The following is a 17,942-nucleotide window of genomic DNA, read 5'->3' on the forward strand; positions in this document are numbered from 1 at the left end:
TTAGAAGACTTTGAGTTAATATTTTTACAAATATTAATTACATATATTGTATGATAAAATTTTACGATTTGTATGTGACAGTTTCCCAACAAAACTCATTTTTGAATCCCTGTCTGTGAATAATTATTAACTAGTTATTCATTCATTTTTTTTATTTTTGAAGAATAAGAAACGAAACATATCTTATAAATCAGTTGTAAAAAAAATCAAACAATTGAAAGGATTGCCTGGTTAATTTTATATAATTTGCCGGTCCAATTAAAAGTCAAAAATGCAAAATGAATCTAGCTAGCTGCATTGTTAAATCAAAATAAATTTCTTCAAAATCTGATAAAATATGACATCACGAAACGTTTTAAGAAAAAGTCGTGTTTTCAATGAAATATATACATGTATACAGTATAGGAAAAAAATGAATAGACAAACGTTAAGCATGAGTTTTATGTTTTATGTCTTTCAAATTTTAATTTTAAACTGATGGGCTGCACCGCCTAAAAGATGCATATTGAAAATACATTCATTAATTTTATCGATGAAATAAGAACCCCTCCGAACACTATGAATTTTCCTGGACCTGTATTCTAAATAGGTTATAACAAAACTTTTTTTCTGAAGAAAAATAACAAATGTTTCACTGAAAACAGATAGTGAAGGGTTAGTTCAGCATAAAAATTAAATCCCTTTTAAAGCAAATTTAACGTACACCAAATATTTTCACCCCTTCCCCCCCCCCCCCCCCCCGGTCGGGGGATGGAAAGGGAACCACCCACTCGATCCATTCAGTTGTCACTTCTGTCAGTTTGTAAGACAATGTATAAGTCAAAGTAATATAAACAGAAGTTTGGAATACCAAAACACAATAACATAAAACGAAGAATCACCAATGTAGCCCCCACGATTCCCCCCCTCCCCCCCCCATGCGAACTCATTATTTCGGGAAAATAAGTGCTATCCATGTTGAATATTACTTTACCTTCCCACAATTCCATTCGAAAACGTCGCGCCTGCTTGGCCTGTCTCAACCTGCAACACATATGGATTTAGGAATAAGCAGCTAATTTAGGCAAGTAGAATGATACTTTTTTATCACAAGCTCAGATAATGGAACGGCTTAGGTGTGAGAATTCCCAAATATTATATCAGAGTGAAATTTCAATCAATAGCAGTTCAAATCATCACGAAACTGGGTCAGCTGTACTCTGTTTACATTTGTTGTTATTTAACTATTAGCCTATTCGGCTTAATATATTTAGAGCATTACTTGTTTATTTCATGTAATTATCGTTCGTGGTAGTTGAAAATTTCGAATATTTGCTGATTTTAAGAGAGAACACGTTAGTTTGTTTCACCGGAAGTTGAGTTAGTAACGATGCTTATGTTCAGATAGTTTATTGATGTCATGACAACTGCAAGTGCTCAGCTCTTCATGCTGATTCAAATATATCATTCATTTGATTGAATATTCTTTTAATGAAACAGACATGATTGATGATAATTTAATGGTATTGAACGATACACTGCGATAAACGGTATATTGTGCAGTGAAACTTTATTCCGTTCGAATTTCCTTAATTTGAAGGCCATGCAGTTAGTCTTCTTGTATAAGAGCATATACAGAATTTTATCTATATACAATAGTATTGTTTATTTTTTGAATTAAATGTAAGACTTTGCGTTGTAATATTTGATCCGAAATGCCCCCTCTATCGCTTTAGGTTTCAATACACAACGAAAAATAGAAGAATATGGATTTTGCATTGCAAGCAATAACTTGGGCCAGACTACAATTTTGATTGCCCTAAATAAGTACTGATTTAGAATTCATTTCAACTAAAGGGGGTAAGTTATAAAAGGGATGGTTACAAATTATGTCAGAGTCCATCACTTGCATTGGGACATAATACATTTCCATAACCAATAAAACATCCTATGTATGTATACAATATTAAGCATAAGAGAAACCTTTTCATAGTGATAGTAAATGTATGTGTCAATTTAATAGTGGAGAAAAAATAAGTGGCTTGCCTGGGAATTAAACTCAAGATTATACAACTGAACTGGCCGATATCCACAGTACGCATATACTGTAGCTGTTACACTACGTACAGTAACAACTTCCTTCCTCATACTATCCCGTAAGATAACACAACCCAGATTCTATACCCAATATATAAATTGAAGCACTTTCAACTGAAATTCAAGGGGCTGGTCAACAACATCAATGTAATTTAATGTGATACTGTTAACCGTAAAGAAATGTAATACATGTACATGTAGTTGGTCAAAGCAATTTTTATTGAATACATTTATTATCAATATAATGTGACAGCTTATGTTCTTTTAAACTAGTATTTTTTTGCTTACTTGTAATTTACAAAAAAAATTAACACTTTGTTTGTTTTCATATTGTGCTTATAGGACAAATGCATACAATTACTTACATGTCAATGCCCAATGGTTCAAAAAGTTTCATTTTTATTGTTTTACTTCCAATTCTGTTTCTAACTCTTTCTTTGACAAATTTGCCATGGTCAAGTGACATTACTGGTACACACAGTTTGGTTTATTTGTTTTTTTAATTTTCATACTACCTTTCATGATTTTGCAGCAATTTGATATGGATGACAGCACAATAAACATGGAATAGTGATTAAACAATTTGATGTAAAACAGCAGTGGTGTGATTAAATGGCTGCAAAGACTGCTGACTCTGATGGTGGTTCAATGACGCCCTCAGAGCCAAGTGACGGAGACGACCGGAGTGACCGGGATTCCGATTATGAGAGCGACGATGAGGAAGAGTAAGTACAGAGTTTAGACTGGGTATTTCATCATCTCAATGTATCTCAGTATCTCGGTATCAACATCATGATCAGTTTAGAGAACTGTGGGTTTGAGTAGATCTATAATACACAGTGCTCAAAAACAAGTATTATGTATGCTGTGTCCATGGAAACTGAATGATTGAATTGTATGATATGCTCTGTAGCAATGGGAAATAAGAGACCAACCCACCAAACCCTTGTTACAGCTGCAGAGGTACTTGAAACTGGAGACATATTTTTTAAAACCTTGTCTGTACTAAGAAAACTGAACATCATATCATATTTGTGCTGAAATTTAAATTTCCCATTTTTTTTTTTTAGAGATAGATTATAAAATGATAAGATGTAAGCATACATCTGTGTGTGTTTTTAATGAAAGTAAATATGTTACAACATATATTTGCATACAATATTTGATAAGTTGTAAGCATACATAAGTTAATAACATTCTTGCCAATGTATTAATTGATTCCAAACAAAGGAATTATATGGAAATTTCTTTTACAAGTCTGAAGAAAACAACGGTTATTTTATTACTATCTGCACGTGTGACACTTCAAGTGTAATTCTAGAACCAGCTTTATGCTCGAAAATTGATTTTAGGAATGTTCAGTAATCTCATATCAAACATTCTGTCACTGTATAATCATGGCAACTGAATGATATGATCACTTGACCAAAAAACTCATCTATGATAGGGGGGTCTTTTAACAAGAAAACATGACAGAAGATTCATGTTTCATCTCCAGAATAAAGATAAAGATGTTTTAATATGCAGGTCCCCCAAGGCGTCTAGAAGGTAATCGCTAGTGCAGACATATTTAGTACTCTGTGAGGTCTCTGTTATTGAGTGAGTGTAGATACTGTAGACCTGTAGCGGTAGAAATCTTTAATCATTGGTAGATTTCTATTGATCTGTAAGGCTGCTTTCTATCTAGACAGGCATGGAAACAAAGGAATGGAGAAAAAACCCTGTCTGTGTCTTAAGTGTTGTTCTACCTACTTCACACACAACTGGCTTTTATAGTTAAAATGGTTAACATGTTGCAGTACAGTTATTACAGAAAGTGCTTTCTTTAATGATGTGTACAGAATGATAGTTTACAAATAAAAACTATTATGTCAGCTATTTTAAAACTACCTTGCAGTTAAATATGTTGTTTAAATTGTTTGTTGTCTTTATCTGGTATACGTAAAACTCAACATACACTGTGACATGGGGAGGTCATGTAGAGTTGAATCTAGTGGTGTATGTTCCCTGGCCTGGTATGTTCAGCTATTGTAAAGCCGGTGATGCGTAGACAGGTGTAAGCATCCCATCACAGTTTACATCACACATTAACATTCATTTGATCACATCTTTGCTTTGTGTAGTTGTAATTTGATACGTGTAAAACAAGATAAATTGTCAAATATTTGCATTTTCAGTGTATTGAAATTTCCATAAATTAGCATCAGCTTTACACCGTAATACCATGGCCAGCTCTGCACTCATGTGGCTCTAATGTCCGTATCTATCTACAAAGTAATTCACATGCAAACTATAGCCAGCAAGTCACAATAATTAAAAGATTCAAAGTAATGTACACTTGTATGGCAAATAGAAGTACCTTTACTGAAGACTTGCAATCTTTATGAATTAACATGAAAATAGAATCAGCTGCTGAATTAATTACTCTATTTTCATTGCAGAGCACTGATATCTAGGTATTTGTATAGTTTCCACTCCACTTTGCGTGTGCTGTTCTTAGTTGATTTATTTCTGACCGTTTGTGTCGATACCTTTTTACCAGGCACCTCTGCCCTTGATTTTACAGTTACTGTGCTGACACAGTTTGTTGGTTTCTATGATCAATTGTGAAATAATATTTTTGAGGTTTTTTATTACTGATTTTAAGTATCACATTATTGATCATGCATGAACATAACCTAGTGAAATTCTGCATTATATATACAACACATTTTTAAAGATTTTGGTGAAAGATTTTTGTTTCAAACATTAAATTCAAAGCAGAAATTAAATGAAAATGATACTATTATCAAAATCAAGAGATATGAGACTGTAATTTTAGGTTATTTTTATACAATAAAAATTTATAAAATATCTCCTTTCAATTTAGACACAGTGAGAAGTTGAACATACAATGGACAGGCTATGCTCGGAGAACCCCGGTGATTCTCTTTTGTCCAGAGGCCATTTTGGCCAAAAAAGCCCCCAAAAAGACAGTGGGAGGTAGGTATATTGTCACTCATTGTTTAACAGCAATACAGCTTGTTTTACAATCATAGACTCTGTAGGCTAGGCAGTTTAATGCACTGCCAGCTTTTTGTCATGAATCGAGCTGTCCATTTGTCTTTTTATGATTGCCAGGCTTATGAATAAGTGTTCATGTTTCATTTTTCATTAAAAGTTTTGGCACCTGATATTCAATGTAGATCTGTATTATCAGAGAAGTGGTAAGTCTCTGACCACTGGGTAAAGAGATTGCACAGTTCTGAGGAAATCAATACACCAACACCTTCTCGAACCTATCTCCCCACACTGATAAGTACCGGTATACAGTGTAAACTAGGGAGACTCTTGACTCATTGTTCTAAGGGGACCTTGAAGCCTCCACACACAATGAAGTGTGGACCCAAGGCTTACTTAGTCAGCTACAATATCCCTAACACAAACATTGACATTGATGTCAAACTCTGAGCGGATTTTCGGGATTGGGATATGTTAATGAGAAATCTGATAAGGCTGACGGTCCACTCTAGAACACCTGGTGTAGATTTATCATTTCTACAAATAATATTAATGAACTATCAATCCGAGCAAAGGAACAGAATATGAACTAAGCTGTTTATGTCACTTAATTACTCTCAGAATAATTGCTAAATATTGACATATTCCTCCCAGCCTCGCCAGGTCAATAATGCATGTTAAGCAGATAAAAAAACCTAGAATGCAACTTGGTAGGTAACATAGATTTGGCTCAATGATGATTGGCATGCTATAACATTTTCTGGGAGTATACAGTTGTTAATTTATTGTGCATCTCTTCAGCTTTTAGCAGCAAAAAAAGCCAGTATCATATGGCAGTTTATTGAAAAGGCAGGGTTAGATTCAGTTCAAAGACCTCCTTGGTTATTTATTTGTTACAATATTTTACAAGTGCTCAGAGTAAAATGTACTGGCTTCTCTCTCATTCTGCTAAAAGCTTTCAGGCTATATCTTTCCATCTCCCCTGATTGACACATGATACTGATATAAATTGCATGTCGGGCCATTTTTTGCGAAGTTGATGGTGGCAGCTTCCCATTTTGCAGAATAAGAGTATTTTAAAAACTCATTACTTTGTCAAGTAACGGGTTAATTTCAGCACACTTCCAGTGTATTTACGAGAGAATATTATCACTCTTCTGTAATTAATCATTGATACAAATATAAAGATGTTTTTTTTCATTAGTAGGCTTGTTCAGTCTTTCCTGTTATACTGTAGATTCCATATATTAGGCGAGTACTTAATTCCGCGATTCAGCCGTTTTCCATCGAATTGCAAAAACATAAAATCAAAAACGCCAAATTTTCATCATATGTTTAAAAAACAAAAGCGAGATTTTAAAATTCTCACGATTTTACGCAGATATTAATTCCTCACGTATAAATAGGAATCTACAGTACTTAATATACATGTATGTATACATTCTCATGCATTCAATTGGATAGATACAAGGCCGCCGTCTTGTAACTTAATCAGAGAGGAATTCTGAAGAATAGTGTAAAAAGCATCTTTGACATATTTTGAAATAATGATTCTCACTTTCTATTCAAGATATTGTTTGCGTTACAGAGAGGTACCATATGACATACAAGTTTGGAAGTTCAGAATGCAAGATAGTCAGAAACATCTTCAACTACCATGGATTTCATGAGGTTCGACTTAATATTTTATAAGATAAGATTTAATTTTTTGATCGAGATGTGCATTATACACTCAAGGACTCTATGAAAAAACTTTTTTGTAATCATAAACGGAAATAAAAAAAATCACAAAATATAACTTTTTCTTAAGAATCAATAGTAAAACCCATTGGAAATGTTTAAAGTTTAATGGCAAAATGAAAATATGCATGGGTATAGTTATTAACCACTTACTGCTTTCAGAAAGAGAGGATACTTTTAGACCTGTAAGGCTGTTACATTATGAATTGTGATTATATTTTCTTGTATAGTGGTGCGATGTTGCTATTTCTTCTTAATCATGTGCATGCACTATTTGTCAATCCATTTTGCACATACAACAAGTATATTTACAGGTTCATCCAAATAGTTCTGACTTTAACCTCATCTGGACTGGAGGCCATCTTAAACCGTTCACATTACGCAGTTTGACAGAGTTCCAGAAAGTCAATCATTTCCCTCGATCCTATGAAATCACGAGGAAAGACAGGCTCTTCAAAAACATCCAAAGAATGCAACAAATTAAAGTTAGTTATCCATTCTAACATGTTATGACATTCACAAAGGCAAATACAGGGAAAATTCAGGAAACTTTGAAATATTTCATTGCTTTAATGAGTTTTTGTAATTGCACATGCATACTTGATGAAATCAATTTTGACGCTGAGTGTAAACTTTAAGATATTTTGATCGATCAGAAGATTTAAGTTCATACCTCGGAGGTTTAAAACCTTAAGTCAAGAACTGGAGAGAAGGATTGGATGGCAAAGAATTTGCACTTTTCTTTTTAATTACTGAATGCTGAAATTAGAGGACTTGGACTGCGGCAGACATATTTGCATGCACACTGGTACTTACCGGGTTGTCGGTCTCGATAAGTACAACCAATCAATAGTGAGCTTTAATTAGTAATGGGGGAACCATCTGATATATGCATACACCCACAACAGAAACTGGGGGAATTGTATTTAGACACATTGGGTAAAAAATAGTTTTAAAAATGTCTTCCTTCGGGACAAATATAGTTTTTCTCTTGACATCCAATCTCGTTTTTTGATGAAGTAAATCAATAATTAATTAGTTTATGGCTTGTCTGAGAGACAAGCAAATATACATAACCTATTTCTAGGAATGTTTGAAGTATTTAATGGATAAAATTGTATTTTATTATGCATTTAATGATCATTTATATATGCATTTAATATAAACTCTATGTGTGTTAATTTTAAAATGGATTTTACAGTAAATGAACTACTAGTACTTCTCATATTACTGTAATAGCTTTATATTATGTAACTGCAGGGTGTCAAACATTTCGACTTCATCCCTCAGAGCTACATTTTACCGAGTGAATACCAGGATTTTTGTGGTAAGATAATCTAAGCAGGTTACACTTTAGAGGATTTATATTTTGTAACTGTCTGAAATCTACATGAATCTTAATGGTGTAGTGGTTTTTCATTGTCATACTTTGATGGTCGTGTTATACAGTGCATGTATATCCTGAATGAGAAAGGATCAAAGCTATCAATACTTGATGAATTTCCAGAAGTTACCCCTATAAATACATTATAGCATTAACAAAAAAAAACCAAAAAAAAAATAATAGTGGTTTGCACAAATCAATTTGTCAGGAGGGATTAAAACTTCTTCCTGAAGCAAAAAGAATCAGGCTAAGAGTTTGTTGTTTTGTCAGACATTGATCTTGGAATCTTCTGATTAGAAAAGATCTATGTCACATTCCCAACAGATCTTTCCAGTCTGCAGCAATTTGTAGATCGGCCTCCAATGAGATCCTTCGCTTCTTTTATCTATCTATTTTTTTCTTACTTTTAAGAAGTGAAATGATTTTAAACAGTCACTGAGGTGAACAGATTAAGAAATTATTTATTTATGAACCTTTTTTTTTATCAGAGACTTTTGGAAGCAGCTTCTTTATCAGAGGAGAAATCTCTTTATTTATCTTATTAATGCTTTTAACTCATGTAAAGTGAATATCTCATCCTCTGTCATCAGCATTAGCCTTCAATTCTTCCGCATTCCAAACATATTCAATAATTCAAATTCAAATGTAAAATGAACTGTCAACTCATTATGTGAATTGGAACAAAGAGAATTTTTAATCACAAATACTCAACATGATTACATGAAAAGGAAAAGTACATATGTCCTGTTTGTAAAGTAATTTTAAAGTACAGCAGGATTTATGTTTTTTTGATTGAGCAAGCTTGTAGGTCAGGTTACTGTAAGAATTATTGATAAACTGATACCCAACAACATTAAGGATCACCAAAAAATTGATACAGTTAGAATATAAGGAAATAGATTAGAACAAATCGTGATGAAGAAATAAATAATGGTTCTCTTATAGGAAAATACCAGATAGGTTTAGAAGGAAATAAATTTGATTCCACTTGATGATGGTTATAATGGTCTTTTACAGCTGCCTTTCTGAGAGAGAAGGGTCTGTGGATTGTTAAGCCTGTGGCCTCGTCCAGGGGCCGGGGGGTGTTCCTCTGTAACCATGTAAGTTGTACTACCTTAGATTCCTAATAAAATGTTAGGAATTGATAACTACATAAAATCACAAGAAGCAACCCTTGCAGCTCATGGAAAGTTTTTAATTAAATGACATTATGATAAATGAAGGTGATTCTTGAGATTTGGTACATGCACAAAAAGATTTCTGTGGAATCATCATTGTTCATTGCTTTGGTGGGTAACCCTTGCCTACGAATTTGCAATCCCATGACTGTATATACAAGCATTTGTTTAATATTTATTTACCAAATAGAAGTGATTCCACAGTACATCATGGAGTGAAGTACTCATAAGATAAAGAGTGTACTACAGTAATTTAAATGCTATAAAATGGCTAAAAATAGAGAGACAATTTGATCACAATTTTTATTTCTTAGCAGTTTTATAGAACAGAATATGTTTTTTAATTGTTGACATTATTTCCTTGTAGCCCGATCAAGTACCATTAGATGAAAACTTGATAGTGTGTAAATATATAGCCAATCCTCTACTAATTGATGGTAAGTTAAACTAGTGCAAGTTATTTAATGTTCTCTTCAGGCTGTTGTACTGTCTGAATGATTGGGTAACTTGATATGCTACAATGTAGCTAGTTGACAACCTGCGCCATATTGAAGGGAGGGGGGGGGGGTTGATGCAGTGCTGTTTCATAAACAGTCAGGGACCACAGCTGCACGGATAGGAAGGATGAAGAAAGGATACCTGCCGTAGCAGGTCTCTTACATGTATTATATTTGTTTGAACTTAGTCCCAGATTCTTTCACTTCATAAAACATAACCTTTACATCATAAATCTGCACAGTATTTTATGATTAATAGTGAGATTGAAGCAGTGATGCTTTTTGTATAACAACACATCTGTAGTAGATCTTATTTAAGCTGAAACTCAGAAAGTCAATGACATTTAAACTTATCAAGAGTTTAAATTGATAAAGGATAATGTAACTTATTGGAGTTGTGAATTTTTTTTTTTATATATCTGTGTTAAATACTGAAATAAAAACCAAACCACTAAAACATGACATTAGGGATTGAAGCACTGATTTCAACAGAAAATATTTAGATTGAACCATAGTCATTCAAATCTCAAGATATATGTTCTATCTACACTGCATGAAACCTTTCTTAGATTATTTTTTTCTATTTCAGGTTTTAAGTTTGACATCCGTCTATATGTTTGTGTGACCTCCTATGACCCCCTGTGTATTTACCTGTTTGAGGAGGGTCTCACAAGGTATGCACATAGCAGAAACATCAGACAAAGAGATTAAAGTTCTATATTGACATAACTATATAGAAGCGAAACAATGATAGAGTTACTATTTCATTCTGTTTTAGAAAAGAGTCATAAGGTTCTTCAACCCTCAGCCTCAAAGTATTTTTTTCATCATAAAAATGTGATTTGTCCTTCAAACTTTACAAATGAAATGAAATAAAAACAAATTTATTGATATTATCCATGCATTTTACAAAGTTATTGCAAATTTGCCCACAATGGATATAATGGAATAAATATACAAGTTGAGATCAAATTTTTAAATTGAAAAAATGGTTGTACCGGTGTAACAGTGGCTCGAACCCTTTTCATTGTACCCATATGTAGTATCCACTAAGCCAAGCATTTTGTTAAACATTGATTGTAACATTAACACTAGTGGACTAATTAAATTTGTCTATATAAAGGCTGATTTATGGTACGAATAAAAAAATTCGGATAATTTTACAGAGTTATCGGGCATGGCTGAAGATCGAAGATCGTTAAGTTATCAAAAAACATTGTAAACAGAGGTTACAAAAAATATTGTACATTGTAATATACTACATTACATGGATACATTAAGTACATTTGTACTGGCATATAGATTTTATATTAGTTGACTTTTATAGTCATATATTTCTTTGTAATGGGCCTGGGGGATTGACTGTGTTCCAGGATTTCTTTTATGTGCCATGATTTGCTGCCTGACTTGGAAATAACAGATACATTCTCCCTCTTTGATTTGATAAACAGGTTTGCTACAGTGAAATATGAGAAGAGCAACCGACACATCAGGAACCAGTGCATGCACCTGACAAATTACAGCGTCAACAAGAAAAGTGATGATTATGTCAAGTAAGTCCCCAGCAGGGAATGCAAAAGAATTGTGTGATCAAGTATTGACAAAGGAAAGGAGAATGAACTGCATGGTGTATGCAATTTGTAGTTGGACCTCTTGAGGTTTCTTGTATTTTGTTACAATAGCTGATGCATCTTATATAGTTAAGAAAACTCATTTACTTTACTTAATTTCTGTTTAGCAAGGCTATTGAAAGATTATATTGACTTTCAGAATACATTTTTTCTCATTAAAGAATTATGTCATTATCCCTGTGTAAAACTCACACCTGCTGTCTTTCAGTTGTGCCTTAATTACAATCCTCCCTGAAACTTAACCTCATAAAAATAACTGTGTGCCATAAAGCCTCCTATGTACACTACTTATTTTGCCATTCAACGAGAATCTAGTTTTTACTTAGGGGAAAAAAGCCCCCCCCCCCCAAAAAAAAAAACCCAAAAAATCTCCCAAAAAAGAAAAAAAAAACCTAACAGTATGAATCAGAAAAAACCCATAAACCCCTTGTATAGCTTTCCTGTAAGGCAGCATATATACATGTATACCTCTGCCATTATCAGTAGAGTCTGATAGAATGTAACAGAGAACAAATCATTCAAGTTGGCTGTTATATAGATCCTAATATAGGCACTCAAATTCTGCTGTTCGTTTCTATTATTTGAGATGATTTAGACCCCTTATCGTGTGAGGAATTCCTGAAGGAGGTTGTGAGGTACCAGATACAAGTAAGGAACAGGTCCTGTCAATATTGTGTCAAAGAGTAAAGCCCTTTTTGTGTGAGTTGGGCAGAGGCTGTCATTTTCTCTGTGATTGTAATGAATTACAACCAAGTTATGTCATCGGGGACTCCATGTGGAGAAAGGAGAAGAGGCCTCACTTTGTTCCAGACCACAGATCAATAAAGACTGCTCGTCTCTAAATAATGGCATCTTGCCTTTCTTGTAACAGAAGCACAGCGTTTCTGATCAGTGCAGCCAAATAGAAAAATGTCATTAGTGTGATGTTGACACGACCCTGCCAAATTATACGGGTCCTTGGATTCAAATCAGCATCTGCCTGCTTATCTTCCAATCATTCTAAATATTTGATTCTGGTAGCATTTTTTCTCTGAACTAAGCTAGTTTACTTCAAGGAAGTTGCAATAATGCCATTGAAAAAAAAATGAACGGGTTGTGATGTAATTGCTGTGATGTAAAACTCCCTAGTAGTGGGTGAAGAATGTACCATGCATGCACACATCACATGTTGGAAGTGAGAAAGTTGGTGACAATCGTGCTTGTCTTTTTATTATCACCTGTTTATATTGAAAAATTTCCACAGTTCATTATCCTTGAATTTTTTTTTTCTAGTCATGACCATTGTTGATGCAACCAATCATTGTGGACTTTTTCTCTTGCAGGAATGATGATCCTGACGTGGAGGATTATGGAAATAAATGGTCGCTTGGTGCATTTCTTCGCTACCTGAGATCACGGGGCAAAGACACTGCAGGTCAATCATTGAACTGACAACAATTACTCTGGATTTTTACACAGACCATCATAATATTAATTGAGGAATTTTTAACCTTGAATTCTTACACTCACTCTCTATGATTTTATATAATTATAAGTATAAACACTTTTTTCTTTTTAAATTGTCATTAACTGTTAGTTAATAGGTTATTAACAGAAAAATCAATTTAGAAAAATAATCTAGACCTCAATATATAAAAAGTTACAGTTTGCTCTGAATCATTTGTAACAATTCTTGTCGTAATTTAAGGTACATCAACCATTTGCACATCCATATCTAATTGTGTTTTAATGAAAACTGAAAAAAAAACCCAAATAATTTGCTACATATTTATGATTTGAAAGTACACAGTAATTTTGACAATTTTGAAATTAAGACTTTTCAATCCGACTGAGGATATCTCATTTATCTGTTATATCAGATGACCTTTCTACCCAAGAATAAACTGAATGTTGGCCTTTTACAGCTCTGATGATGAGGATTGAGGATGTGGTCATTAAGACCATTGTGTCCGCTGAGGTCCCTGTAGCTACTGCCTGCAAAATGTTTATGCCGTTTCGAGGAAACTGTTTTGGTAGGTTTCATTACGTGTCGAAATCCTTCCTTATTTATATGAAGAATTCATTTGTTAATACATGTGGTGGTACTATGATTATAAATACAAAGCATTTTTTTCAAATCAGTTTCAAAAGAAGCAAATTATAGCAAATATAGTATTGTGTGAAACATTGTTATTTTAACTCTAAGAACTTGCATGATCAAGTATTGGTAAAATTGCTTACATGTTGTATATGCTTATATGTGATGAGAAATATTTGATCTGAAGAAAAAAACCTGAAACACTTTTAAGGATTATTGATTTTGTGTTTAAATCTTATCATTATATATATGAGTGTCAACATTTTTTACCCAAACCTAATTTTGTGATATATCTGAAATTGAAACATTTGGAAAAATATTATTTTTTTTTTTTTCAGAGTTGTATGGTTTTGACATTCTAGTCGATGACAACCTCAAACCTTGGGTGCTAGAGGTCAATTTATCCCCCTCCCTTGCATGGTGAGTGTCCAGAATGAGATTATCAATTTGATGATGGAGTGACAAGGGAGAGGACTCTTACTTTCCAAGATTTATTAACTAGAGATAATGCAGGTTGCACTACAGTATTAAATTCTACTATATATTCTTACCAAAGTTGCACAACTTTACATACAGATTAAAAATTCAAAACGAACTTCTGGAAAAAATCCTCTTGACATCTTTTTAAACAACGCTTCATTTACAAGTTTCTAGCAAAATACACACGTGCATCCAGCAAGGCGTGCGACTTTGTTTACATCGAAGTTACACATGTGCTTGAAAATCAAGCCCGGGACTTTTCACCCCCCTCCAGAAACAACGCGCATCAAAAATTCAAATGACCTCGCATTATTACAAAACTGGGATAGTTAGACCTCTTACACATTGTTTTTCATCTCATAAAAAAAATCAGCTCCTGTCTCGAGCGGAACCGCCCCGAATTCAAAGGAAAATTCGGGAATTATTTTGGCTCAGTCATGTTTTGACGTGAACCTTCAGTGAAATACTGTTATGACACCTGCAATATAACTCATTTTTTGTTATCGCAAAATCAACATTAATAAATTGATTAATACTCATTGTGTTGTGTGACTAAAAAAAAATTATGAAGATATCTACTCATTTCAGAAAGTTATGAGCGATTTTTTAACACCACGGTGTACACGGTGGCCACTGATTTATGAAAATATGATCAAAGTTATACTGTATGCATTTACACGGTGTTTTGATATTCAGTGATTTTTTGGTTTTAAATTGACAAGTGATGTATGAAGATGTATAAAATGACGCAAATTAATTAATATCATGTGGACCCCAGAAATTATGTCGGCCAAAAATTCAATGACCCTGCCTCTGGGGGGTGGGGTAGAGAAAACGTCATTATTTCATACAATTTATGAAAATGGTGAGAGCCTTTGTCCAAAATAGCATGGTATTGTTCTAATCTAACTAACATGAGTGATACATCTCAGCTTTTTTCCGCTTTCGTATCAATATTTCTCAATTTTGGACATAAATTGAGCATTTCTTACTGTAACACAAGGGCCTAAACAACCGATTTTATTTGATATTCACACCCCGTAGAATATTTTGTTGTTTACGACGATGAATACTACATCGTATTTGATCTGCTAAAAATTTTCCGGACAGTTTAGACGGTCCGATCTACTATAAATGGCTCATTGTTTTGAGGCAGTAGAACATTTCAGAGGAAATCTGGGCTAATTTTGTATGCATCATTAAAAGCAAAATAAGCGTGCTGCTGGCTACAAAACCCCATTGTTTGTCATTTTTCGTCTAAACACACTGATTTAACACCTAAAACACAGGTTAAACAATTTTTAACATAGCAAACCCGTTTTCCTGCAGGTTGCACTACAGTATTAAATTCTACTATATATTCTTACCAAAATTGCACAACTTTACATACAGATTAAAAATTCAAAACGAACTTCTGGAAAAAATCCTCTTGACATCTTTTTAAACAACGCTTCATTTACAAGTTTCTAGCAAAATACACACGTGCATCCAGCAAGGCGTGCGACTTTGTTTACATCGAAGTTACACATGTGCTTGAAAATCAAGCCCGGGACTTTTCACCCCCCTCCAGAAACAACGCGCATCAAAAATTCAAATGACCTCGCATTATTACAAAACTGGGATAGTTAGACCTCTTACACATTGTTTTTCATCTCATAAAAAAAATCAGCTCCTGTCTCGAGCGGAACCGCCCCGAATTCAAAGGAAAATTCGGGAATTATTTTGGCTCAGCCATGTTTTGACGTGAACCTTCAGTGAAATACTGTTATGACACCTGCAAGATGTTTTTATTTACAGTGATTCCCCTTTGGATATGAAGATCAAAACCAACATGATGTGTGATTTGTTCAGTCTTTCAGGTAAGTTTTGTTGTAATTACTGTATAGGTTAAAATAAAATTAAAGTTCAGAAAATGTCCATAAAAAGCATATTGAATTGACACAAAATTGAACGGCTACACACTTTGGATTTGCAGGAGTTGTGTGTCATGATCCAATGATGAGAACACTACAGCAAAGCCGCCGTAATCAGGAAGTCACTGCCAAAATAGCGGCGCGAGCCAAGGTAAGGAGCGGAGCCAGTCCTTACAGTCGAACACACCCACAATTCACCATTCTCAACCAGCCTGTTGGGCACCTACACACAATCTGTCATCGCTGTCTCATTACTTAATTAACATTGGTGTCTGGGATTAGTCAACCTTAGTATCGCATAGAAATTAAATCTCATTATCTGTATAAACTTTCTTGTGATCTCGATTTATTCTTACTTTTCTGTGCCTTTTTGTTTACTATTTGTTAAATCAAATGAATAAATAGAGCAGAGAGCAAAAAAATAATATTTTGATAATTCTGTACAGGAAATTAATCTGTAATACTATTGTAGGGTTTTGAGCATGTTGGCATAATTATACAAAAGCATATATACACTAATAAGAGACATATTATACAGTAAACTTGTACTAATGAATCAGGAATAGATACTAATTAATGTGCTTATTATGGGCAAATTACAGTTGAACTTAATTAAAATGATTATGAATTATACATTTTAACATTTTATTTAAATTATGACTTAATTGTATTAATTAGAAAGAGCGGACGGTACTTGAAAAGATTTCGGTGAGATATTATTTGTACTCGAGAAAATTGGTGTATAACAGAGACTTTGGTATCTATAATTTTTTCCTATTTTCCCATTATTTTCTCTTTCTCTCTGATTTTTAGATGGGTATAATCGTAGGTCACTCTTAACAGTTTGTAGCATTATTTATATATGAATTAACTTCATATTTTAACAGAAAACCAATACAGCTCGTGCCTGTTGATCCTTTAAGATCAAAGATTTCCTCCCAAAAATCCTTTATAATTGTCTACCCAGAGGACTTGTTAAATGTGCAAACTAAGAGTAATTCTGGAAGTTTTTAATGATGAAAATTTCGCACATGGGGTATATTTGGTATTTATAGAAACAAGGAATGCACTGAAATGAAATATGATACTGCATTAAGTGATTTTTTTATTCAAAATGAATTAAAAATTCTAATGTAAAAGTATATAGCTTTAATGATGAGTTGTTAGTACATTTTCGTGAAGGATAACATTTTATTGACAGTATTTTTCGTTTAACTTGAGAAACTTTTCTCTCTCCCATCCTTTCTCCCTACCCCCCCCCCCAAAAAAAATAAAAATCTGAGATTAACTAGTGTTAAATTGTGTATTTCTTATAATGCCCATAGGACAGACGTAGATGGAAAATTGAGGCAGACAAACGCCTGAATTCCGACGACGTCTCAATCCTTGACATGGTATTCTGGCAATTAATATATTAACTATGCTGGTCCTTGGGTCTGTCTCCCTGCTTTCGGTGGTAGATAGTTAACACATAGCGCAGTGACTCAGTCCTAGATCTGGGACTTAGTGATGGTGTTGTATAACTTTACTGTCCACTTCCTGTCTTGTATGGGTTGTGGAGCCTCAATTCTCTTGGTAATGGCTTGTCTGCATGTAGATCTATCCTAGCTTGCCCACTGACTCGGCTGAAGGCTTTAATTATGACTCTTTGCATTTGTCTTTCTTGATTAGTAGAAATTCTCATTAGGTTTTAGGTATTTGTGTTATTTAACATTTGTGCAACTATAAAGTTTTATACTTATTGTATGAAATAATCATGAAATTACAAATGACATAGTGACATGTAGTTTTTTCATCTGATAATATATATTTACGTATATATTGCATGACTAAATTCTCAATGTTTTCCGAGAGCACAGATGCAAATAATTGAATGGCAAGGGGGTAAGCATAAAAATTTAAGTATATATAGACAGATTTCTGTTGCATGTAATGGGCCTTTATGGGATTGACTGGGATTGGTATC

General features: G+C 33.7%; 1 protein-coding gene across 8 annotated transcripts in view; it reads left to right on the plus strand.

Annotated features, from left to right (window-relative positions):
* Positions 1-977: 977 nt before the first annotated feature.
* Positions 978-17,942, plus strand: part of LOC105318195 (tubulin polyglutamylase TTLL5) — a 35,350-nt gene continuing 18,385 nt past the window's right edge. For 7 of the 8 annotated variants that reach the window (XM_066086543.1, XM_066086545.1, XM_066086546.1 and 4 more), the window contains exons 1-18: positions 978-1,063; positions 2,609-2,801; positions 3,604-3,624; positions 4,946-5,058; positions 6,665-6,747; positions 7,131-7,301; positions 8,077-8,143; positions 9,218-9,300; positions 9,746-9,815; positions 10,465-10,549; positions 11,327-11,428; positions 12,829-12,920; positions 13,411-13,518; positions 13,922-14,003; positions 15,861-15,922; positions 16,039-16,127; positions 16,655-16,684; positions 17,302-17,370. In XM_066086543.1, coding sequence (XP_065942615.1) covers positions 2,689-2,801; positions 3,604-3,624; positions 4,946-5,058; positions 6,665-6,747; positions 7,131-7,301; positions 8,077-8,143; positions 9,218-9,300; positions 9,746-9,815; positions 10,465-10,549; positions 11,327-11,428; positions 12,829-12,920; positions 13,411-13,518; positions 13,922-14,003; positions 15,861-15,922; positions 16,039-16,127; positions 16,655-16,684; positions 17,302-17,370 — 1,440 coding nt within the window. In that variant the 5' untranslated portion in view covers positions 978-1,063; positions 2,609-2,688. The remainder of the gene's footprint in view (positions 1,064-2,608; positions 2,802-3,603; positions 3,625-4,945; positions 5,059-6,664; positions 6,748-7,130; positions 7,302-8,076; positions 8,144-9,217; positions 9,301-9,745; positions 9,816-10,464; positions 10,550-11,326; positions 11,429-12,828; positions 12,921-13,410; positions 13,519-13,921; positions 14,004-15,860; positions 15,923-16,038; positions 16,128-16,654; positions 16,685-17,301; positions 17,371-17,942) is intronic. The other variant, XM_066086550.1, reaches the window with a different exon arrangement.

Source organism: Magallana gigas, chromosome 6, assembly GCF_963853765.1.
Source record: "Magallana gigas chromosome 6, xbMagGiga1.1, whole genome shotgun sequence".
Lineage (NCBI taxonomy): Eukaryota > Metazoa > Mollusca > Bivalvia > Ostreida > Ostreidae > Magallana > Magallana gigas.